The sequence below is a fragment of the Aedes albopictus genome, chromosome 3 (genome assembly GCF_035046485.1).
Source record: "Aedes albopictus strain Foshan chromosome 3, AalbF5, whole genome shotgun sequence".
Lineage (NCBI taxonomy): Eukaryota > Metazoa > Arthropoda > Insecta > Diptera > Culicidae > Aedes > Aedes albopictus.
The window spans coordinates 29,204,833-29,229,777 of record NC_085138.1 but is presented as its reverse complement, the minus strand read 5'-3'; the positions used below and the strand labels follow the sequence as shown (position 1 = coordinate 29,229,777).

General features: G+C 40.1%; 2 protein-coding genes across 2 annotated transcripts in view; both read right to left on the bottom strand.

Annotated features, from left to right (window-relative positions):
- The window catches only part of LOC109419125 (uncharacterized), a 319,242-nt gene extending 312,214 nt beyond the window's left edge, over positions 1-7,028 (bottom strand). The window contains exon 1 of the mRNA XM_019693343.3: positions 3,816-7,028. Coding sequence (XP_019548888.3) covers positions 3,816-3,956 — 141 coding nt within the window. The 5' untranslated portion in view covers positions 3,957-7,028. The remainder of the gene's footprint in view (positions 1-3,815) is intronic.
- Positions 7,029-11,521: 4,493 nt separating this feature from the next.
- The window catches only part of LOC134283966 (uncharacterized), a 38,927-nt gene continuing 25,503 nt past the window's right edge, over positions 11,522-24,945 (bottom strand). Inside the window, exons 3-4 of the mRNA XM_062857215.1 lie at positions 21,809-21,889; positions 11,522-11,645 (exon numbers count right to left, since the gene is read on the bottom strand). Of these exons, the coding sequence (XP_062713199.1) occupies positions 11,522-11,645; positions 21,809-21,889 (205 nt within the window). The remainder of the gene's footprint in view (positions 11,646-21,808; positions 21,890-24,945) is intronic.

Below are 24,945 nucleotides of genomic sequence, written 5' to 3'. Positions count from 1 at the left end.
GCAGTTTGGTATAAATTGAGCGAATACGTTAACTTTTTCATTACCAAGCTATAACACAGGCTGCTTTGAGCTACTTATAGGTACTTATACACACGGTCACAAACTGGCATCCATACTGCAATTCAGTAACAAATTTTGAAAACGACGTATAATCAATGGTGTAGCATTGATTATACGTCGTTTTCAAAATTTGTTACTGAATTGTTCCCAACTTTTTCTAATATTTTCCTTCTTTTCAAAATAGGCTGTTCTTTCGAATTCGCAGTGTCCAACCGTGTAGTGTTGCTGAGTTGGTCGTTCAAACTGCTAATTTCTTCCTTCTTTTCATGAGAGGCTACATTTTCGAGTTAGATGTTATATAGCTTATTTTCAGACAAACTACTAACTCCATGGAAGATTTGTCCTTCTTGGAATAATGGTCTATTCGGGGTTACGGCTTTCAGGTCTTGGCATTCGGGGTAATGGGGTAGTTTCTTTTACAGAAATAGTGCCCAAGTAACCATTAGCACTGTATTTCGCCTTGTTAGCCTTACAGGGCTATTATACGGCCAATATACAGCAGGTCAGTTGTACACTACCACTGCATTAGTACGCAAGGCGGATAAAACTGCCATGTGGTTACTTGGTTGTGACCCTCACTGAGTTGTTTGGTGGCCAAACTATTACCAATCCTTCGGAAATTTTTCCTTTTTCTCTTCGAATTTTACTGCTGCATATTTTATTGGCGTTCGAACTACTTACTGTATATGAGTTTTCTTCTTTCGATTATAGAATGTTCTTTTAAATTACACTCTTACAGGATAAACTGACGAATTCCAAATCTACATCTAAGATTGTTTCCTTCTTTTAATAACAGGATGTTCTGTTTGGTGAACAAATATCAAACTTTTCTATCGAAGATTTTTTTCTAATGATATGTTGGTTTTCCTAGGGCTGTTCTCTAATCTATTTGGTCTAATGATCATTCGACCTACAAACAGAGATTTCCCCTTCTCTAAATCATAAACTGTTCTTTGCTTGTCGAAAGAACAGCAAGCAGAAGGGTAAATCTCTAGAGAGAATGCTAACAGCGTTAACACAAACAATAGTAAGCTACAGTGATTAGTTTTATTCAGGTATTTGCCCTGTGAATTCCTACCGCGCATCATTTCTTAGAAAATTTAATAAAATATTTTCTTGAGGAACTTGACATTCAAAATGCTTGTCTGAGCCGCAATACAAAAAACACATGTAATTTTTACATTGAACAAAATAAATTAAATGATTTGTGCAGAGTAAAACATTACTCGGGTAAATGTCGCATTCGGGTATTTGGTATTCGGGTATATGTTACATTCGGGTAAATGTTATAGAACCAAATGGACACCCCTGTTTTTTGCTGAAACCGTTGACTTTTATGTAAAACTTTTAATGCATAAATGTAAAGGAACAAGTCATGGTTCTATTTTTCAAAAGTACCATTTCAGGCCAAACATTTCAATAGGTCCTATCTGCATTTGAGAGGCTCTCTTTGTTCACTTTCTCTTTCAATTATTGCAATGTAATGCTACACTTTTCAACTATTTTTGCGGTACAAATCAAAAGACGATTGTTTTGACCATCGTTCAATGCAAGGAGACAATCATCATAAGAATAATCAGCTGAGATATTAACGAAAGAAAGGGAAACCAAAGAGAGCCTCTCTTCTGCAGATAGGACCTTTAGACATGTTTGGCCTGATTTATGGTGAAATTCTTATAATTTCGAAGAAGCATCAAATAAGGTATAACGAGTTTTGGAGTATGTCCACCATAAAAACAAGCAACAAGCCTTATCTACCTGTATACGAAGATTTATCAATGGATGAAGTATTTTATTTTTGATCAGAGTTTACTTAAAATAGCGATTTCAACGTTCCCCTTCCACCATAAACCCTTACGTAATTAATGGACAGCCCCAAAGACGTAGGAAACAAGTTAAAGTTGTAAGTCAACTGATAATATGTTTTACTCTGTTATACAGGCCTAACGTACTCATTTGCTTAGGGTGTCCATTATGGCCCTAATCCCCCTATAAGACTTTAACTCGAAATAACAGCCTCGGATGAAAAGAAGGAAACATTTCTATAGAGAAATTAACGGTTTGGTCGACAAACAACTCTGCAAGGTTGGACATTGAAAACTCGAAAGCACAGCCCATTTTGTAAAAGGCTTTTAAGGAAGTGAGTTTGACCATCAGCACAACCGTTTGCCACCTGTATATAATAGAGTGGGTCATCCGTTATATGGAAAAATGGAAAATTTGATGGCATCCCATCAGATCAAAGCTTTTTAGGTCCCAAATAACTGTGCAAAATTTGGGCACAATCGGTAATGTCTACGTTTTGCTGTTGTTTCAAGCTTGTATGGGATTTTACATGGAAAAACATACTTTTTCGCATTTCTTGCATAAGAAGCACGAATTTAACTAAAACCATGTAATCAATAATGTGAAAACATAGCCTAGAGTGTCCTGAAAAACATTGTCGAAGACCACGACGCGATCTGACGCTTACGACAAAAGTTATAGCGTTGGCATTGCTTGCCAAAACAGCATGATTTTGTTACTATTGTTATTCCTTTACATGTTAAAACCTAAACACATGCATGCGGTTCGTTGAATACCGTCTACCCCCGTTGGTTTGACCGCATCTAATATGAACACTTTTTAATTTGACCCCTGCTAATCTGCATAGCGTTCAAACTAAAAATGGTTCAAACGTTATTCTGGTCTTGGAACGGGGTGAAACGGAACGCAGAACTAAAACAAAACAGCAAAAAGAGTTACCATCAGTGTGTTTTTCGATGCCAATAGGGTTACTAGAAGTTCAAATTAAAAAATGGTTTGCATGAGGTGTCGTTCAAGCCAACGGGGTTAGACGGTATAACTTTTTTTACAAGCATCGGATCGCTTTGCGGTCTTTGACAAAGTTTTTTCAGAACATCCTAGGCTATTTTTACATTATCACTTAAAATGTTTCAGACAAACATTTTCAACTTATGACAAAAATGCAGAAAAGTATGTTTTCCCATACAAAATCCCATACAAATTTCAATTACAATGCGCAAAGTGTAGACGCAACCGATCGTGCTCAAATTTTGCACAGATACTCAGGACCCGAAATGGATCCAAAAATGCTTTGATCTGAGAAAACGGTTCCGATGACCCACGCTAGTATATAACCGTGCGTGAGTAGTTAAAAAAAGCAACTTATGAACCTTTGTACGAATCGGTCTTGTCCTGATCACTCCCACAGAACATTTGAAAACAGTGCGTGCTATTGTTAATCTTTCTGTGGCAGTGAGCAGTAGGACAGCTTCATGCAAAGGCTCGTAATAAAAATGTCATCACATTCGAATGTAAAGAGAATTTATGCTAGTACAGCATCCTAAAATTCATGGTAACTACCTACTTGGCATTCATTCTCATGACTTTCGGCCTAAATTTTGTTTTGGCCAAATGGCTGGACATCTTTTCGGTCATTCTTAGCATCAAAAAGCCAGCCAGTTGGCAAGGTCTAGAGCAAGTATTCGGTACTAGGAAACTGCATGTACTTCTATCAAATACGCGATATGAAAATGGCTCATCGGACTAGTACAATATCATAAGTAATACTGGATACTGAAGATTGAATTACAGAACATAAAAAGTTATAAAAAATAACTTGTGTTCTTAGCAAGAGAGACCATTTTCTGATTTGAAGGTTACGATTATGCGAACCACAAAAATCGATATTTCTCATAGCACCAATCTGCCGAAATATTTAAAAAACTTTCTCCTGTCCCGCATATACTCACGTAGTAATCCGGCAGATCCAGGTTGATGTCGGTGGCAAACTTCTTTCCCAGCACCCGGAACTCCCGTTCCAGGGCTCGGGTCTGATCGAACAGCTTGACCACCTCGTGGTGCTGCTTCGGTAGCCATTTTGTGGTGTTCATTTTGTTCCCGCGAACAAAAAAAACGTGTTAGTCGTCCGGTTCAATTACGGGAGTATCCTGTTAACGGACACGTAATCCAGCTTCTGGACGAAATCGGGGTCACACTTTCACTTTTTACAGCACTGGCACCAATGCTGGCAATATGGCGGCGCCCAAATCCAGGTGGCGAATGCGGAGCAGTGGTTGCACTTTCGGATTCATTCTTTCATCTTCAAAACCTGGCGTAGAACTGCGAAGTAGGCTACGACGGAACGACGGTCGTCGTCGTTTGACCGAAAAACAGTAACCTTGAGGTGGGTACCCATAGCGACCGACCCCCCATAAGGGGTACGCATTTATCGATTTATAGTAGACCGACCGCGGTTATTTGGTTCCCATGGGGACCGACCAACCGACTCGGCATTGTTCCGAGGACAGGGTGAACCCCCGTGGCCGTCCACCATCGACATGTGAGCGCGCAAGTGAGAAGAAACAGTGTTTTTTTTTTCGGGGAAATAGTGAGGTTATGGTTGACAGCTATAGGGCACTCGTGCAGTGCAAATCAAGGACTGGGTCGGGTCGGGTCGGCCCGGCCCTGTGCGGAAACGAGGGTTATGTTCGGAGAAATAACAAAATCAAGGTAGGCGGCGCCGTTGTCATTTTTCGTCACTTCTTATTGGCTTTTATTTGCAAGTTCTTTTTTTCTTGTTTTGCATTTTTCTTTCGGAATAACTAATTATTGTTAAGTGTGTGTTTACGTTTATATCATTCATTATTCCCATTTGTCGGTTGCTCTACCAAATGAATATCAGTTTTTCTTTTTTTTTCGTTTACTGTTGTTTGAATAAATAAAACTTCTAGAAAAAAATGTTCCACGTGTTAAGACTATCAAAACTAAATACTCTATAATTTAGTGGCTACAAAAAACTCAGTTTTCCATTCATTCAGACAGAGGGACGCAAACAATCAATGACGGGGCTCTCTTTCGCGCGTTCATCTTCAGTTTTTTTTCTTTCTTCTTGCAATTTGACAACTGAAATCATTTTGTATGAACTTGATTACGAGTTTAATGGGGTGGAAATGTCTAACGTTTGGGGGGTGCTATCTTTACCGAAAATGAATCGGTTCATTTTACAGGTTCTTTTCGAGTGAACGCGTCACCCCGCAAGCGTCAAAGCGACACCGGTCCATGAAGAATTCGGAAGCAGTTTACTACAGTGTTACAGTTAAGATTATAGGTTTCTAGAGGAGAAAATGTGAACTAGCAAATATAGATCTTATCCAATAGTTAGGGAGTTGGCAAAAACAGGAAAATGTTCAACAATAGAGAAAAGCTCGATTTTTGTGCGAGGGGAGCGACACTAGTTGTTTGCAAAGCGATGAATGTGCTAAAATAATTCGAGAAATGGATTCTTTTGGGTATTTCTTCAAGAGATTCTGTTTAAACTTTCTTTGTGATTTTTTTTTCTAGAACATGACATTTTTTCATTTCAAGAATTTTTACAACAATTTTCTCAGAAGTTCTTTCATGAAAATTCAGCTTTTTGAAGGATTTATTTGTTTTTCTTCAAGATGTTTTTGAAATTTTAAAAATTTCTTGAAAATGAAAATTCTGAAAAAATCTTGCAGTAACTCACGAAATCTCTTAAGAATCAGAAATTTTTCCAAGATTTTTGTAGGAATTCTTCCAAAGAGGAATTCACCAAGAATTCCTGGAGGAATTCTCCAAGAATTCCTGGAGGAATTCTCCAAGAATTCCTGGAGGAATTCTCCAAGAATTCCTGGAAGAATTCTCCAATAGTTCCCGGAGGAATTCTCCAATAATTCCCGGAGGAATTCTCCAATAATTCCCGGAGGAATTCTCCAATAATTCCCGGAGGAATTCTCAAATAATTCCCGGAGAAATTCTCCAATAATTTTCGGAGGAATTCTCCAATAATTCCCGGAGGAATTCTCCAATAATTCCCGGAAGAATTCTCAAATAATTCCCGGAGGGATTCTCCAATAATTCCCGGAGCAGTTCTCCAATAATTCCTGAAGGAATTCTCCGCGAATTCTCGGAGGATTTGTCCAAAAATTCGTGGAAGAATTCTCCAATAATTTTCGGAGGAATTCTCCAATAATTCCCGGAGGAATTCTCCAATAATTCCCGGAAGAATTCTCAAATAATTCCCGGAGGGATTCTCCAATAATTCCCGGAGCAGTTCTCCAATAATTCCTGAAGGAATTCTCCGCGAATTCTCGGAGGATTTGTCCAAAAATTCGTGGAAGAATTCTCCAAGAATTCCTGGAGGGATTCTCCAAGAATTCCCGGAGGAATTCTCGAAGAATTCCCGGAGGAATCCTCCAAGAATTCTCGGAGGAATCCTCCAAGAATTCCCGGTGAAATTCTCCAATAATTCCCGGTGGAATTCTCCAAGAATTCCCGGAGGATTTGTCCAAAACTTCGCGGAGGAATTCTCCAAGAATTCCCGGAGGAATTTCCCAAGAATTCCCGGAGGAATTCTCCAAGAATTCCCTGAGGAATTCTCCAATTATTCCCCTAGGAATCCTCCAATAATTCCCGGAGAAATTCTCCAAGAATTCCTTGAGGAATTCTCCAAGGATTCCCGGAGGAATTCTCAAAGAATTCCCGGAGGCATTCTCCAAGAATTCTCGGAGGAATTCTTCAAGAATTCCCGGAGGAATTCTTCAAGAATTCTCGGAGGAATTCTCCAAGGATTCCCGGAGGAATTCTCCAAGAATTCCCGAAGGATTTGTCCAAAACTTCGCGGAGGAATTCTCCAGGAATTCCCGGAGGAATTTCCCAAGAATTCTCGGAGGAATTCTCCAAGAATTCCTGGAGGAATTCTCCAAGAATTCCCGGAGGAATTCTCCAAGAATTCCTGGAGGAATTTTCCAAGAATTTCTGGAGGAATTCTCCAAGTATTTCTGAAGGAATTCTCCAAGAATTCCCGGAGGAATTCTCGCAGAATTCCCGGAGGAATTCTCCAAGAATTCCCTGAGGAATTCTCCAATAATTCCCCTAGGAATCCTCCAATAATTCCCGGAGGAATTCTCCAAGAATTCCTTGAGGAATTCTCCAAGGATTCCCGGAGGAATTCTCAAAGAATTCCCGGAGGCATTCTCCAAGAATTCTCGGAGGAATTCTTCAAGAATTCTCGGAGGAATTCTCCAAGAATTCCCGGAGGAATTCTCCAAGAATTCCCGGAGGATTTGTCCAAAACTTCGCGGAGGAATTCTCCAGGAATTCCCGGAGGAATTTCCCAAGAATTCTCGGAGGAATTCTCCAAGAATTCCTGGAGGAATTCTCCAAGAATTCCCGGAGGAATTTCCCAAGAATTCCCGGAGGAATTCTCCAGGAATTCCCTGAGGAATTCTCCAATAATTCCCCTAGGAATCCTCCAATAATTCCCGGAGGAATTCTCCAAGAATTCCTTGAGGAATTCTCCAAGGATTCCCGGAGGAATTCTCAAAGAATTCCCGGAGGCATTCTCCAAGAATTCTCGGAGGAATTCTTCAAGAATTCCCGGAGGAATTCTTCAAGAATTCTGGGAGGAATTCTCCAAGAATTCCCGGAGGAATTCTCCAAGAATTCCCGGAGAATTTGTCCAAAACTTCACGGAGGAATTCTCCAGGAATTCCCGGAGGAATTTCCCAAGAATTCTCGGAGGAATTCTCCAAGAATTCCTGGAGGAATTCTCCAAGAATTCCCGGAGGAATTCTCCAAGAATTCCTGGAGGAATTTTCCAAGAATTTCTGGAGGAATTCTCCAAGTATTTCTGAAGGAATTCTCCAAGAATTCCCGGAGGAATTCTCGCAGAATTCCCGGAGGAATTCTCCAAGAATTCCCGGAGGAATTCTTCAAGAATTCCCGGAGGAATTCTTCAAGAATTCCCGGAGGAATCCTCTCAGAATTCCTGGAGGAATTTTCGCAGAATTCCTGGAGGAAATCTCGCAGAATTCCTGGAGGAATTCTCGCAGAATTCCTGGAGAAATTCTCGCAGAATTCCTGGAGAAATTCTCGCAGAATTCCTAGAGGAATTCTCGCAGAATTCCTGGAGGAATTCTCGCAGAATTCCTGGAGGAATTCTCGCAGAATTCCTGGATGAATTCTCGCAGAATTCTTGGAGGAATTCTCGCAGAATTCCTGGAGGAATTCTCGCAGAATTCCTGGAGGAATTCTCGCAGAATTCCTGGAGAAAATCTCGCAGAATTCCTGGAGGAATTCTCGCAAAATTCCTGGAGGAATTCTTCCAGAATTCCTGGAGGAATTCTCCAAGAATTTCTGGAGGAATTCTCCAAGAATTTCTGGAGGAATTCTCCAAGAATTTCTGGAGGAATTCTCCAAGAATTTCTGGAGGAATTCTCCAAGATTTCCTGAATGAATTCTCCAAGAATTCCTGGAGGAATTCTCCAAGAATTTCTGGAGGAATTCTCCAAGAATTTCTGGAGGAATTCTCCAAGAATTTCTGGAGGAATTCTCCAAGAATTTCTGGAGGAATTCTCTAAGAATTTCTGAAGGAATTTTTCAAGAATTCCTGGAGAAATTTTCCACGAATTCTCGGAGGAATTCTCCAAGAATTCCCGGAGGAATTCTCCAAGAATTCCCCGAGGAATTCTCCAAGAATTTCCGGAGGAATTCTTCGAGAATTCCCGGAGGAATTCTTCAAGAATTCCCGGAGGAATTCTTCAAGAATTCCCGGAGGAATTCTCCAAGATTTCCCGGAGAAATTCTCCAAGAATTCCCGGAGAAATTCTCCAAGGGTTTCGGGGGGAATTCTCTAAGAATTCCCGGAGGAATTCTCCAAGAATTCCCGGAGGAATTCTCCAAGAGTTCCCGGAGGAATTCTCCAATTCTCCAAGAATTCCGGAGGAAAATAAGAATACCTGGAGGAATTCTTCAAGTATTCCCGGAGGAATTCTCCAAGAATTCCCGGAGGAAGTCTCCAAGAATTCCCGGAGGAATTCTCCAAGAATTCCCGGAGGAATTCTCCAAAAATTCCCGGAGGAATTCTCCAAGAATTCGTGGAGGAATCTGCCAAGGAATTCTTTTAAGAATTTCTTCAGGAATTCTTTTAAGAATTTCTTCAGGAATTCTTTTAAGAATTTCTTCAGGAATTCTTCTAAGAATTTCTTCAGGAATTCTTTTAAGATTTTTTTTTTCAGGAATTCTTAGCAATTCTTTATAAATTCTTTCAAGAAATTCTTTAGCAATTCAGCAAGGAATCATTTGGGCATTCTATTGTGAATTTCTTCGGGATTTTAAGAATTTCTACATAACTTCTTTAAGTATTATGTTTTTGTTTTTTTTTTCGAATATTTTTCACGGTTCTTTTTCAAAAATGGCATGAAAAATACTTCGTCATATTTCTTTAGCATTTGCGTTTGACTATTTTTCAGAAATTCTTAAGATTTTCTTCAGGGATTTTTTCAAAAATTTCTTCGTCTTTTTTTAGACTTTCTCTGTATCTGTCAAAACAGATTTAGGATATTTTAGGAGTTGTTACTTTTCGGGAATTCTTTTACTATTTTCAACAAAAAAAAGTCTTGAGACACTCTGTACAAGTTCTTTCAAAATGGCTGTAGGTATTTTTTTTTTCAAGAATTCATTTACAAATTAAAACAAGTATTCAGGAATTCTCAGAAGATTTCAGCTTTAATCGCTTTGGCAACACTGGTGTCACTTCCCATCCGCATTTTTTTCTTGATTCCATTTGACGCGCCACAACTTTCGCGCGTTGAAACTAGTAGTCGTAGTAGTAATAGTAGTAGCACTTGTGTCAATAATTTCATAATAAATAGGGCATTGTTCTTGCTGCTGTGTTTACTTGTAGTAATAGTAGTAGTAGTGGTAATGGTAGTACCTAGCTTGAATGTACCATTCCGCGCGTTTGAACAGTGTCGGCGGAGAAAAAAAACTTAGAGCACAGTTTATAAACTAGTTTAAAACTTAACAAGCTCCGCTGGCGCCATTTTTCTTTCATTTTTTGGCGCACCATTGTCGTGAAAATTCTCGCTCGAATATCTTCGGGTCAAACAATCAGAAGAAGCATAAATAAATGATTTTTTTTGTTTCTGTCACAATGAACGCGGAGATACATTATTTAAAAATGGGGGGATACAAGAGAGATACTTTACAGACAGTTTAATTTAGCTTTTTGTTCCTCCGTTCTTGGAAAGAGAAGAAGAGCATGGCTTGCTTCGGTTAAATAGGCTCTCGTATGTGTATTTTTTTTTCTCTCAGTTTCACTAAATCGAAGTAATCTTCTGTGGTTTTGTTAGCACGAATTGGACTAGATTAGGGTTACGAATTAAATAACTAGATATGCGCTGGTTTGTTGTTCTTGTTCTTCTGGTTTCGATCAATCATAATATAGGGGTGTTTCAAACAACTTTGAAGGTTATACATAAGTTTATACGTAATTATTGTGTTGAATCTGATTTCTTTTTTTTTTCAGTGTATGTTTTCAAAAGATTCGTACAGTTATATGTCGAGTATTATCTGACAACTATGGTTTGTTTTTAACATCAATGTGGGTTCCCTATCCGTTTACAACTATCAGTTTGAGATTGGTGTGAGAGGATGTATGTTCTTGTTCCGTTTAGAAAACTGGTTGCTTCTTAGAAAAAGTTACTTACTTGCTAGGCATATGCTAACGTCAGTCTGCGGTGTCTGACGTTTCAGTTTTTGGTTTGTCCTACATGTTTGTTTGTTTTTTTTTTTGTTTTCCATTAAAATACATTCAATTTCAGCTCTTCTTACATAGTATGCCACCTATCGGGAAATGGTTTTGATTATAAAACTAATCGATTTGTTTCTTCGTCTAGTAGGGTATTAGAATTAAGATTCCTTGTAGTGTTTTTGTTTTCTGTCACTAAATATCATTTATGCTTTATGATACATATACAATTCTCTTGGCTTCACTTGTTCTGGGTTCAGCCCTGGGGTAAAAGTCATGGCTTGCTGAGATTCAAGTCTGTCACGGAAAGCTACCGCCGCGGGCGGCCATCTTTGTTCTGTTTCGTTACAGCCGAAGCCTGTAAAATTGGAACGGTCGTTAGAAAATCATCACACACATACTGTAGGTAGAATGACAGATCGAACGAACGAACGAACAAGATGGCCGCCGACTGGTTTACTACCGTTCAAAACGATGCAAGTTTTGACGACGATGTACATTTAAACAGACAATTTGGAAAAATAGATGATTTTTGCTTTGTATTTTCTTAGTATACATTCTCTGAAGACGAAATAAAATCTGCACTTTGCATACACACAGTCAAACATGTTGGATTTTTGTTCACGTGTTCAGCTTTTAACGAGCGAGCCATCACAAACAAGCCCGATTCCTTTATAGAAACCAAACTGTATGACGTTTGCTTTTTGTCGTTTGACAGTTACTGTCAACTGTCAAACAACACAAAGCAGACGTTGTTAGATTGATTGGCAACGCCGCTGTATAAAAGCTGAACAGCAGCTGTCAAACTATGGACACGTGTCAAACAGCCGTGACCGTGTGCCTGCCTACTACAGGACCCTACCTGTACAGACCTGCACGCGGCGCCATCTGTGGGCGAGTCGCTTACTTCCTCCTCTTCTTGTTGCGGCGCTTGCGTAGGTACCGCTCCCGCCAGCTTATCCGCAGCGTGCGCACCTCGCCGTCACTGTCGCTATCGTCTTCGTCGTCGTCATCGTCGCTGCCCCCGCTATACGGAGAACAATTACACGGAGATCGTTACCTTTCGTTTTTCTGAGAAGGTTATTTTTGCTTGTTGACGAGTTTGATTGGCTCAGTGTGTTGGCAGATGGCGCTACAGCTCGGTTATTAGTTTGCGATGATTTTCGAGAATAATGATCGCTGTGTTTCTCTCTGAGATGATTTTGATGATTTTTCTTTTGCGAATGGATCTGGTGTTCTGTGGCCTGAGGGACGGTTTACCTATTTGCGACGAAGCAGTGCTTGTTATTATCGTTTAAAAGTGTGTATTATCTCAATCAGAAATTGTTGAGGGTTTCTTTGTAAACAACTGTAAGCGTTATAATTATTTCTGGCAAAGCAAAAAAAAAGTCAAGCAAAGGTCTGTTCGGGAAGCACAGTAAGCGTAGATGATCAACACGTGGGCTATGATTGTCACAAGATGACTTTTGTTAAAACAAGTAAACAAAGTATGCTGTAGTTTGAATGTACCCATAATAAACATTTATTCTATTGTGATTCTTAAACCTTCTGGTTCAGTTTTAGTTCAGTATAAGATATGATTATACTGGAAAACAAATAAAAATTATCTACGTTCAAAAACTGTTCTATCATTTCAGGTGTTCTAGATGATATATTTTGAACTAAAAGGAAGAGAGAAAATGGACAACAGGGCATATCAACATAAGTAACGATTAATCGTATCACAGAAGCAAGGTAGGCGGTAAAAGAATAACTATCTGATCATTTCGTAGAGCACTTTGCGCGTGAATATCGTGTTTCTTCCCACGAGTGCTTTTAGAATCTGGAGTTTATCACCCATGTCCCCCTGAGTATAACTCAGAAATATTATGAAACGAGCTCACCTATTTATCTGGAAACGGCTTTTACGGCCATCTGGTGCTGAGTGGTATATCGAAACTACTGCAGATTGAATCGAAGCAACCTGTGACTTGTAATCTAGGAAAAGGCGTTAGAAACACATCTTCATTTTAGTCCCATGAACACACGAGACAAGACGACGTGTTTCCATAGTTTCAGCCCAAAAGGTTATGGGCCCAGTAGTGGTACGAGAAAGAAGGCTAAAAGTTCCAGAACTCAATGTTTTTTCAACAGAAGATTAACGGAGGTGGTAACGGCATCGCTTCTCCCAAACTGACAGCGATCGAACAGCTCGTCGGTCGTGAAAACTGGCAGACCTGGAAGTTTGCGCTTCGCACTTATCTGGATGTCGAAGAGCTGTGGGAGGCCGTGAAAGCTACTCCTGACGAAGCTGTAAATGTTCCCGCAGTCAATGATACCAAGGACCGCAAAGCTCGTGGAAAACCCATTCTTGGACATGATCCGACGTTGCACATCCACATTCAAGACATGTCAGGGACAGTCAGGAAGACAGCTGGAAGATAGACGAAAACGGCTAGGAATGCGCCTTCTCGCTGGGCTACCCGAATCCTTTGCAAGCCCATGGTCATGTCAGCGAAGAACTTTAGAACTGCGATAACCAGAGACATAGTGAAAACGGATCTACTACAGCAGGTTTAGCAGTTGCCGACGTGTGTCGATCCAGTATCTAGGGGAGCAGGAAGAACCAGTTCTGAACAAACTCGTCAATGAGCCCGAAAGCCAGACCAGCTCGTCACAAGGCTCAGCTGATAATCAAAGGGTATTCGTAGCGAAAGAGCATAGACTATGAAGAATCATAGTTCACTGATGGACGTCATAGTTCGCTGCGATATCTCTTTGCGATGGCTGTCCGTTTGAATCTCGACATCAATCAAATGATTCGAAGAGGATCTCTCGGAGGAGGGGGACGACCGCTCTACTTCGAAGACATCCCGAGTAGGACCTAGATCTACAAGCCGCGTGGATACCACACTGAAGAAGTTTGGACGGGTTTCAACCGGCAACGACCCCTGAGTGTACTACAAGATAACCGGCATTAAAGTTACATTCGTGGTGATCTACGTCGATGTTCTCATTTTCGCGAGCTGTCGTCGGTCACGAAGGCAGCTGAAGGAAGATATTGGCATTGACGCATCATTGACGACCATTGACGCATCGGCCAAGAAGCGTATGTGTTTTCAAGTGACCAAGACCAATACGGTTGCGACACCGTTGAACTCTGAACGACAAGCTTACCAAAGCAACGTCGGGTGTATTCCCAGGGTCCCAGGAAACTCTCGGAGGAAGTCCCAATCTCCCGAAGAAATTCCCAGGAAACTCCCAGAGAAATATCCGAAAAATTCTGGAGATACGTTTAGGCAACTTCTGAAGGAATTCACGAGGAATTTAGGAGCAACTCTTGGGATTATTTCCTAGAGAAATACCCGGGAAACTCCAGGAGGAATACACAAGAAACCTCTGTAGGAATTCCCGGAGAATTTGTGGAAAAATTCTCGAGGATTTTTTTAGGAACTCATGGAGAACTCTTGGAAGGAATCACGAAAAACTCTTGGTGGGATTTACGGAAAACTTCTTGAGGAATTCTCTAGGAACTACTAAAAGAATTCCCGTGAAAAAAAATCACCAAAAACCTTTCAGAAATTCTCGAAAAACTCCTAAACGAACTTCTTTGATAATTCCCGGTATACTTATGAAGGATTTTTGCAGGAGCCGAGTTTTTCAGCCCCATGTTGATCAATTTCCTACAACTGAAGTTTTGTCCAGGACTTTTCCAACATTTTCTCCAGAAGCTGTTCGTTTATTTTTTCATCCAGGAATTTTCTTGAGAATTACGGGGAAACTTCTGGAGAAATTTCTAGGCAAAATTTGGAAGATTTCTAGCGAAACTCTTGGAGTAATTTACCAAGAACTTCTAGGGAAATTCCCGGAAACTTTGTAAAGGGACTCCAGGGAAACTTCTGGAACATTTTTTTCGAAAATTCCTGAACGTTTGCTTAAGAGTGGTTTGTTCCACTCTTGTACAGCAAAAATGTTTGTTGGGAATGCACAGAAAAATTCCAGCAATGTTCTGGAGCAACGTCTAAGGCTCCTGGGAGCATTCTCTGGGAAATCTTGAAGATATTCCTGGGGAACTTCAAAAATTGGTAGAATTTCTGGCGCACTTCACGAGAAATCCCCTAGAAACTGTTGAGGTAATTCATGGAGAACCCCTGAAGAAAAAAACTCAGGAAACTCTTGGAGATATTCTATGGGAATTCCCGGAGGAATTTGCCAGAAAACTTCTGGAGGAATTGCTGGAAAACTTCTGGAATAATTCACGGGGACTCCTGATGGAATTTTCAGGAATAAAGAAGGTTCACTGGGTGAATCGTAAAAGGAACCCCATAATGATTTCAAAGGGAATTCCCGGGCAAAACTTGGATTTTTCTGGATAACTCCTCAAGAAGTTCTTCGGAAACTCCTGAAAGAAATCCGTGGAAATCTTCCAGAAATTCACTGCTAAATCTGGGAGAAACTCCTGCAACGATTAACGGGGATCTTCTGGAAAATTTCCAGAGGAACACTTGGAGTGCTTTACGGAGAACTTCTGGGGAAATTTTCGAAGGAACTCCCGGGAAACTTCTGGAGCCTTTTTTTACAAAATTCTTTGAAGGATTCTCGAGGAACTTTTCAAGTAATTCGCGGGGAAATCTTGGAGGATTCCACGTAAAACTTTAGGAAGGATTCATGGAAAGTTCTCTGGAAGGAAGTCTCTAGAGTCTAGAAACTATGGGAGCTCCTGGAGGAATTCCCGGAAAAGTTCCAGGAAAACTCCTAAATGAATTGTCGGGAAACTCCTGGAGAAAGTCCATTACGATTTCAAAAGAGATCCCGGGGGTTTTTTCATTGCTCCTCAAGGAGTTCTTCGGCAACTTCTGAAGAAAATCCCGTGGAAATCTCGCAGAAATTCACCGGAATATCTTGAAGAAACTCCTGGACGAATTTACAAGACATTCCTGCAGGAATTTCTAGGGAACTTTTGAAAGTTTTCTAGAGAAACTCTTGGGGGAAATTCTCGGAGAATTTCTAAAGGAACTCCCGGAAAACTTCTAGACCAGTTTTAGAAAAAAAATCCTGGAAGAATTCTCGAGGAACTCAGATGGATTCGCGGAGAACTCTTGGAGGAATTCACGGAGAATTTCGAGAGCGATTCACAGAAAACTCCTAGAGGAATTCTCGAGGAACTACTGGAGAATTTTCCGTGAAAATTCCAGCGGAATTCACTAAAAAAAATCCTGGAGAACTACAGGAGGAACATCTAGGGAATTTCAGGAGGAATTCCCGAGGGAATTCAGGAGGTACTCCTGGGAGAATTCTCTGGGAACTCCTTGAGAATTTCCCTAGAAAATGCTGAAATAATTCATGGGAAACTCCCGAAAAAAAAAATCCAGAAAACTCCGGGAAAAAATCTATGGCAGCTCCTGGAAGAATTCCCGGAGAAATTTCTGGAAAACTCCTGGAATAATTCACGGAGGACTCCTGAAAAGAACTTCATGAGGAACTTTCGAACAACTCCTGATATAATTCACGATGAATTGTTGGGCAAATTCCCGGGGAACTCCTTGCAGAATTCCCAGGGCATACCTGGAAGAATTCTTTTAAAAAATCCTGAAAATCCTGGAGAAAATTACTAAGAAATCCAAGAGCCCGCAAAATTCGTGAGAAATGCTTGGAAATTCGGAAGGAATTCCCGAGGAACTCTTGGAATAGTTCTGGGGAAATTTTAAAGGAATTGACAGGCAACTCGTGGAGACATTTCCGAGAATCTCCTAGAGGAATTCCCGGGGCAATCCCAGAAAGAACTCCAAAAAAAAAACCTCAAAAGTAACATGTGAAGGAATCACAGATGAAGAATTCCTGAGAAACTTCTGGAATAACTCACGGAATAATTCCTGGAGAAATTCCCAGAAAACTCTTTGAGGAATTCCCAGAAAAAAATCCTGGAAAACTCCTGGAGTAACTCATGGAGGACTCTTGGATGATCACCGAGGGAACGTCTGGAAGAATTCTCGATGAAGTCCTGGAAGTATTCACGATAAATTGCTAGCAGAACTCCCGGGAAACTCTTCTAAGAATTCCCGAAGAACTACTGGTGAAATTCTGAAGAAACTGTCAGGCAACACGTGGAGACATTTCCGGGAAACTGCTGGAGAAAATCACGAAAAAAACCTGAGGCAATCCTAGAAAGAACTACCATAAAAACCTCAAAGAGAACTTGTAAAGGAATCACGGTTTAAACTCCTTGTTGTATTCCAGAAGAAATTTCAGAAGGGACACTTGAGAAACCTATGGAATAACTCACGGAGAGCTACTGGCCTAAATTTCAGGGAATTTCTGGAGAAACTCCTCAAGAGCTTCTGGAAAAATTTCCAGAAGAACTTTTTTTTATTTTTTTTTATTTTTGTGTATTTTAACTTAGATGCTAATTCTACACTCCTTCCAGAAGAACTCCTGGATGAATTTCCAGAGATTTTCTGGATATATTCTCTGGGATGTTCTGGAGAAACTCTCGGAGAAACCATGGAGCAACTCTTGAAGATCTCCTAGAAGTAATTCAGGGGAAATTTTAAAGAAATTGTCGAAAAACTTCTGGACAAAATTTCCGAGAAACTTCTGAATAAATTCCGCCCCCCTCTCCGGCAATCCCATAACGTAGTTCTGATAAAATCCCAGATCAAAATCCTGGATGAATCTCAAAAGGAACTTCCGAAGGAATTCCTGCAGAACTTTTGGAATAATGCACGAAGATTTTCTAGGAAAATGCCGGAGAAATTCTCTGAGAGCTCCTGTTGAAATTTCCGGAACCTCCTGGAAGAATTCCCGAAGAACTCTTGGAATAAGGTACCTCGGGGCAAGATGAAACGTGAAGTTTTCAAATAGATTTCAATACAATTTTTAAGTTTTTCTTTCGCTAAACAGCTGTTTGAATCAAAAACTAAGTGTTATTACATTCAAGCTGTTTACCATTATATAAAAAAAACATCATGTTAACCCGCTGTTTAATCTTGCCCCACTCGTTTCAACTTGCCCCGGTGTACCTTAGTTTACGAAGAACTCATGAACGAATGTCTAGGGAATTCCTGAAGAAATTCTCTGTGAGCTTCTGGGGAGATTCCCGAAGAGCCCATGGAAGAACTCCTAGAGGAAGTCTAGTGGAACTCCTGGAGAAATTCTATAGAAATTGTCGAACCACTTCTGGAGAATTTTCCGAGGAATTTCTAGGAAAATTCCCGAGGATCTACAAGAAGAATTTCCCAACAACTCCCGCAGCAATCCCAGTACAAAGTTCCAAGAAATTGGAAGAGAAATTTCTAATGGAGTCCTAGATGAAATTCCTGTTAGAATCCCATAAGGGTTTTCAGAAGGAATTCCGGCGAAACTTAAAGAATTTCCAGGGAATTCCTGAAGAAATTCTCTGGGAGCTTCTGGAGAAATTATCGGAGAACCCAGGAAGAATCCCTGAAGAGATCTGGCAGAATTCCTGGAGTAATTCAGGGGAAAATTCGAAAGAAATTGTCAGACAAATTCTGGAGCAATTCCCGATGAACTAGTGGGTCAATCCTAGAGCAAACTTTCAAAAAATCGCAAGAAGAATTTGTGATAGAATCCCAGATGAAACTCCTGGAGGAATCTGCATACAGGACTTCAGAAGGAATTTTTGCGGATTTTTTTGAAGAATTCACGGAGAGCTCCTGGGCTGATTACTCGAGAATTCCTGGAGAAATTCTCCCAAAGTACTCGTGGAACAATTCACGGGGAACTCCTAGACGAATTTCCCGGAAATTCCTGGATAAATTCTGTTGGAGCTTCTGGTGAAATACCCGGATAACCCCTAGAGGAACTCCCGGAGAACTCTTGAAGGAATTCCCGTGAAGTTCAGGAGGAATTCTGAGGGACTTAAGAATTTCCCTATGTCAGACAACTCCTGGAAAATTTTTCGAGGAAGTCCTGGATAAATTCTCGGGGATCTTCTGGAGAAATCCACGTTGCAAATCCCAGAAAGAAGTTACAAAAAGGAACTTCTGATAGGATCCCAGATGAGATTCCTGGAGGAATCGCAGAGAGGACTTCAGAAGAAAGTTCCGAGGAACTTGGAATAACTCACGAAGAATTGCTGGATGGATTTCCAGGGGACTTCTGGAGAAATTCTAGGAAAACTCCAAGAGGAATGCCCGAGGAACTTTTGCGGAAATCATCAAAAGAACTCCCGGAAAAATCTTAAAAGGAATTTCTAAACAAATCCTAGAAAGAACTCCTTGAGGAATCGCCAAGAAGTTCCAAAATAAGGATATAGAATCTTCAAATAAACTCCCGAAGCAATTCCAGAGGACTTCTTGAGAAGTTTCCAGGGAACTTCTGCAGGAATTTCCCAAAAATTCCTGAGAAAAATTTAAAGGTATTCCCGAAAAAAACACGCAGGATTTGGAAATCCAGCAAATTTTAGTTTCCCGAAAAACTCCCGGACAACTTCAGGGGTAATTGACGGGAACTTCTGTAGGAATTCACGAGGACCTTCTGGAAGTATTCTCGGGGAACTCATGGAGAAATTCCCGGACATCTTCTGGGATAATTCATGGACTTCAGAAGGAAGTTCCGAAGAATTGCTGGACGGATTTCCAGGGAACTCCTGGAGAAATTCTTGGAGAACTCCTAGAGGAATTCTCGGGGAACTTTTGCTGAAATCCTACAAAGAACTTCTTGTAAAATCTCAAAAGGAACTTTAAAAAAAAATCCTAGAAATAACTCCATGAGGAATCGTTGAGGAATTTGCCAAGATCTTCCGAAGCAATACCAGATGACTTCTTGGGAAATTTCCGGGGAAATTCTTGAGGAATTTCCGAAGAATTCCTGAAGGGGGATTCTCGAAAAAACTCGCAGGATTTTCGCGAATCCGGAAAATTTGGAATATCCGAAAAATTCGCACAACTCCAGGGTTAATTGACCGGGAACTCCTGTAGGAATTCACGAGGAACTTCTGGAAGTACTCTCGGGGAGCTCATGGAGAAATTCACGGGCATCTGCTGGGATAATCGTGGCCCTTGAGACTCCTGAAGGAATTTCCAGGATGCTCCGGGATAAATTTCCGGAGCACTCCTGGTGGAATCCCAGAGGAATTCCTTGAGGAATTCCTGGGGAAGTTTTTGGGGGATTCCTGGAGAACTCTATGAGTAACTCCAGGGTAAATTCTTAAGGCATTGTCGGTGAACTCCTGAAAAAAAATCCTGGGGATCTCCTGGAGCAATTCCCAAGGAGCTTCTAGGGGAATCCCAGAAAGAATGCCCGAAAAAATATCTCTAAAGTAGTTTCTGAAGGAACCCCTGATGAAACTCCTGGAATTATCTCAGATGGAACTTCTGCAGCAGTTCCAGAAGGAACTTGTTGGGGAATCTCACTCAAGGATGTTCCAGAATAAGAATGTAGAATCTCAGAACGAACTCCTGGAGGAATCCCAGAAGAAATTTCTGCTTTCTTGAGTAAGTTATTTTGCTTTATTCCGGCGAAGGTTTCAAAAAGATCTATCCAACACAATTACTTTAAAACTGCCCTGTGTCCTTTGCTTGAGCTTCAAAGTCCTCGAATTTCGTTTCGAAGAGTAAATCCTACTTTTCCCTAACTGCCTATCTACATGTCATCGACGGCGGTGTTTCGTACAATTTTTGGCGCCACAATTCCACGGTTTAGAATATCACTAGGGTGGTCTAATCTCAATTCGATCTTCTGTCACTCACGACGATTCTCTCTCTCTAAACATGGGTAGATTCGCTGACTCTTGATACCTTCATTCCTATTCATGTTAATTGGTATTCCTTCATCATAAGCATATTTCCGTGTGTGTGTTCCAATTCCTCCCGTTTCGCTCTGAGGTTCCCTACCTTGTTTTCCGTTTTTAGTCTTCTGTTCTGTTTGTTTACTGTTTTGTTTCTCTACTGGTTATATAAATAGTATATTTTGGAGTTTCACACGCATACACTGATGATAGATGATGATTTTTGCTTGAATGTTTTTTCTACTGTTTTTTACACATTTTGATGGTGAGTAAAACTATGATTTTTGCCTGTACCATGGACAAAATTGTAACGTATTTGAAACACGTTGCAAATTTTTTTATATACGTGGTAACTAATACATGCCTACTAAGACAGAATGAAAAGAAAACGTTAACATAAATAAGGGACAAACAATCCTAATGTAATATATTACAAAAAAACGTTTCTTTCAACTAGCTGCCCTGTTTCTAAAACAAAAATGATCAACATTTTTCCCCGTCGTCCGGTTCCGGTGCACTACACACTTAATTCGAATCAGATTTTTTTCTTCCTTGAAACACTAACTGTCAAATATTTCACGCTATGACACCGAGAATTGTTCCTGTTGTTTGTTTCTTGCTGTGAGTGATTATGTGTATTGTTTGGTAAAATTCTTGAAATTATTTTTATTTTTCAATCTAAAAAACAAATCTATACAATCACCTTTGACATACGCAACAATCTATAAAAAAAAAATCTTCGCTTCGAGTTCCTTGATTTGAATTTTCACTGGAACATTTGCTTCTGTGTGTGTTTGTGTGTTGTTGTGTGTGGCGGCATTAGTATATGTGATAGCACACGATACGATAGCAATACAAGTTTTGTGGTAGCTTCAGTAATAGTAGTAGCTGGTAGTAGCACGATTGATCGGTGACAACGATGATGATGATTGATGGCGATGATACTGACGCTGATGATGATGATTTTGGCAATGGTAACAAACATGACGATCCGATCCAAAATCGCATTCACTCCAATCGAATGTTATAGTAGTAGTTGCCAACACTGTTGCCGTTTCTCTTCAGTTCTTTCTTCACACTTCCTTCGCTCCGCTTTCCGAGTGTTTTTGTTTTGGTTGTATGTTTGTGTGTGTTAGTTGCGCGTTCGCATGACTTTTCTCTTGCGGGGGTTTCTTTCATATTTCGATTAAAAATGTTGTGAGAGAGTATTTGTGAAACAGAGCGAGCGGGCGAGAGTGAGAGGGGATGACGCGTAGGACGAGACAGCACAATGAGCACGATCCTAGAACTGGTTCAGCTCTTCCAGAATCTCCTGTTCGATGCGTTCCAGTTCCTCGTCCTGGAGGACTTCATCTTCGTCGTCGTCGTTGTTGTTGTCGTCACCATCGTCGCCATTGTTCAGGTCACCGGGACGGCTTCTTCTGGTTCGGCGGCCACGTGGTCCGCCGTTCCCCTCGTCTCACCACTCGTTTAGCATGCAGTCGTCCAGCTGGGTCTCCAGGATGTCGATGTTGGACTCGTAGTCTTCGTCCTCGTCGTACGACCTGCGGAAGAGAACAATGGGAACAGGCCGATGGTGGCGGTGGTTGTGGTAGTGTGGTAGTTGCAGCGGCGTTGGCGGTTGCGTTGGTAATGGTGGTAGTTGGTGATTTGTTGGACAGGCAAGGGAGGTTCGTTGAGGGGTAAAGAGAAAAAGAGCGAGAGGGGATCGGCGATGGAGAGAAAAAAATACGAGTGTTAGTGAATTTCGGCCATCGAGTTTGACGAGCAATAATGAGAGAGAGAGGGGGAGAGATGCTCAATATGTAGAGTTATTCAAACTTTGAGAACTTTTTATAGGTCATTCCAACAGTTTTCTAAAGCGTAGGTTTCTATGGCAACAGCTAATGATGACGATGAGTGACGGAGTCGAGCTAATTGACTCAAAGCATGATGAGTGCGGATGATGAGTATATGAGTTCCAGTGTGCAAATTGGTTTTACATACAGTGGGACGACTTTTGTGTTGTTCAACATAAAGAGCATAGAACAAAAATGCATTGCAAAATGTATAATAATGAATGGTTGAATTTGAGAGTTTAAAGTTGTTTTTTATTTCGTACTTTATTTGACCTGTTTCCTGTCAAATTTCTCGTTATGGGTATTTTTAATTCAACGAAAAAAAGTAGACATAGTAGACTTTTCTAAGCGAATCTTTTTTGCCCTCCACAGAAAAAAACAAGGTCTCGCTGTTTACCAAATTACCAAAATTGATTACTTGTTTGAAAAAATACATGTGGGGTCACTGTACTGATGGATTGGTTACACTTTTTTGAAGAGTTTTTTTTCTCTTTATCGACATATGTATCTCTAATTGTTTTCACTAGATCTTTTATAAGTGAGTGAATGATCTTTCAATGAACCTTGAATGGTCCTGAAAAACTTAGAAGATCTAAGTAGAACATCTAGAAAAACATCCATAGAAAATTCAACACAAACTTTCTGACATTATTTCTGCTGATAATATTTCCAAAAATTCGCACAGCAGTCCTTGAAATAATGGTTCCAGAACTCCGGCAGTTCTTTCTAATCTTTTCTCATACAAGGGATTCCTGGAATAATTTCCGAGTCAAATCTGGGAAAGTTCTTAAAAGATGTGCACAGGAATTCCTGATGAAATTTCCGGTGGAACTGCTGGAGTAGTTGACGGGGAAATTACTGGAGATATCTGCTGAATGAGTTCCTGGAGGAGTTGCCGAATGAATTTATCGATGAGTTGAAGGAGTTGTCGAAAGAATTTCTGGAGACAAACAGTAGGTAGAGTTCCAGAAGAATTCTTGAAAGAGATTCCAACAAGAAGATTGACGAAATTCCAGGAAAAAAAGGTTCTGGAAAATCCCTGGAATTTTCGGAATTTGTGGATTTGCCGAAGAAATTTTGCTGATAGCAGAAATTTCCGAACTTATTTCTAGATAAATTTTAAGAAAAATAGCCGAAGAAATTCCTGGAAAAGTTTTCCACAAACTTCTAGTGTTCTATTGAGATCATCGAAAACATTTTCGGAAAAATCTACCAAAGAAAAACTTGCAGAAATTTCTGAAGCAACTCCTGGTCCATGGGAATCCTGGAGACTTCACTAGTGAGATTCCTAGAAAATTTTCAGAAAGAAAAGTGCGTAAAGAAATTTCTAAAGAAATTTCCCAGAATTCCAGAACGCATTGCTAAAAGAATCTATATAGGAGTTGTAGAAGCAAATCCTAGAGGTATTTCAGATGCAACTCATAGAAAAACTCCAGAAGGAGTTTCTAAAGCAATTCCTGAAGAAACTCCAAGAGCGATTCTTGAGAAAACGCTTCTGAGAACATCCCAGAAGAAGTCTTTTTAAATTTTCAGAGAAATAACCGGAAGAATTGTCCATGAAATACCTTGAATCGCCTGGAGGTGTTCTGGAGACAATAAGGAAAAAAAGCCGAATTCCCAGAACATTTCCTAGTGGAATTTTTAGAGAAAATCCTGGAGATCTTCCTGAAAAAACTTCTGAATTCCGGAAGCAATTTTCGAATAATGGATCTGCCAATTTTGCCTTAAAAACTTAAGAGGAATTGCAGAAGGAACTCATGGCAAAACTCCACCAGTAATTTACAAAAAAAAAACCGTGAGGACATCCGTAATGAATTCTCTGAAAAATCACTGCTAAACTGTGTGAGGAAATCTCTGACACTTTCGGAATTTCTTTGAGGATCATCTGAAGAATTACACAGATATTTAAAAATAGACCAAAATGGGAATAAATAAATTCCTAAAAATTACTGAAAGCATTATTAAAAAAAAATAATAATGGCCGAATTATTTTTGCTTTAAGAATTTCAAGAAAAATGGCCAGGAACCTTTCGAGGGGATCCTGGCGAAATTTCAAATGGAATTTTGGGATCAATTGCTGATGGTAATATTAGAATCGCTGAAGAAATTTCAGAGGAATTAACTGAATGTATTGATTACACAGCGCAACATTTTTTTGTCTCAAGAACAAACTTATGTGTCTCCGAAGGATTTTGGGCCGCTGAATCCGAATCCGGGCTCAGATTTGCTCTAACACGTCACAATTTTGAGCTATACCTCAATTTATGGGGCAAAATATGCGATTTTGGGCTTTTTTGACTGCAAGCCATTAAGCAAGGCAATATTTTTTTTAAGTAATCAAAAGGTTAATTGGTCAATTAACATCTAAATTAACGACTCATGCAAAATATTTCGTTTTACCTGATCAAATTTGATAGATTTAAGCATTTTATGTTAGTATGGAAACTTGCATGCAACTTCTGGAGGGTGACTTGTATGGGAAATATCGTACCTAACATAAATCGCTTAAAACTATCAAATTCGATTTGGTAAAACGCAATATTTTGCATGAGTCGTTAATTTAGATGTTAATTGACCAATTAACCTTTTGATTGCTTAAAAAAATATTTTCTTGCTTAATGGCTTGCAGTCAAAAAAGCCCAAAATCGCATATTTTGCTCTATAAATTGAGGTATAGCTCAAAATTGTGACGTGTTAGAGCAAATCTGAGCCCGGATTCGGATTCAGCGGCCCAAAATCCTTCGGAGACACATAAGTTTGCT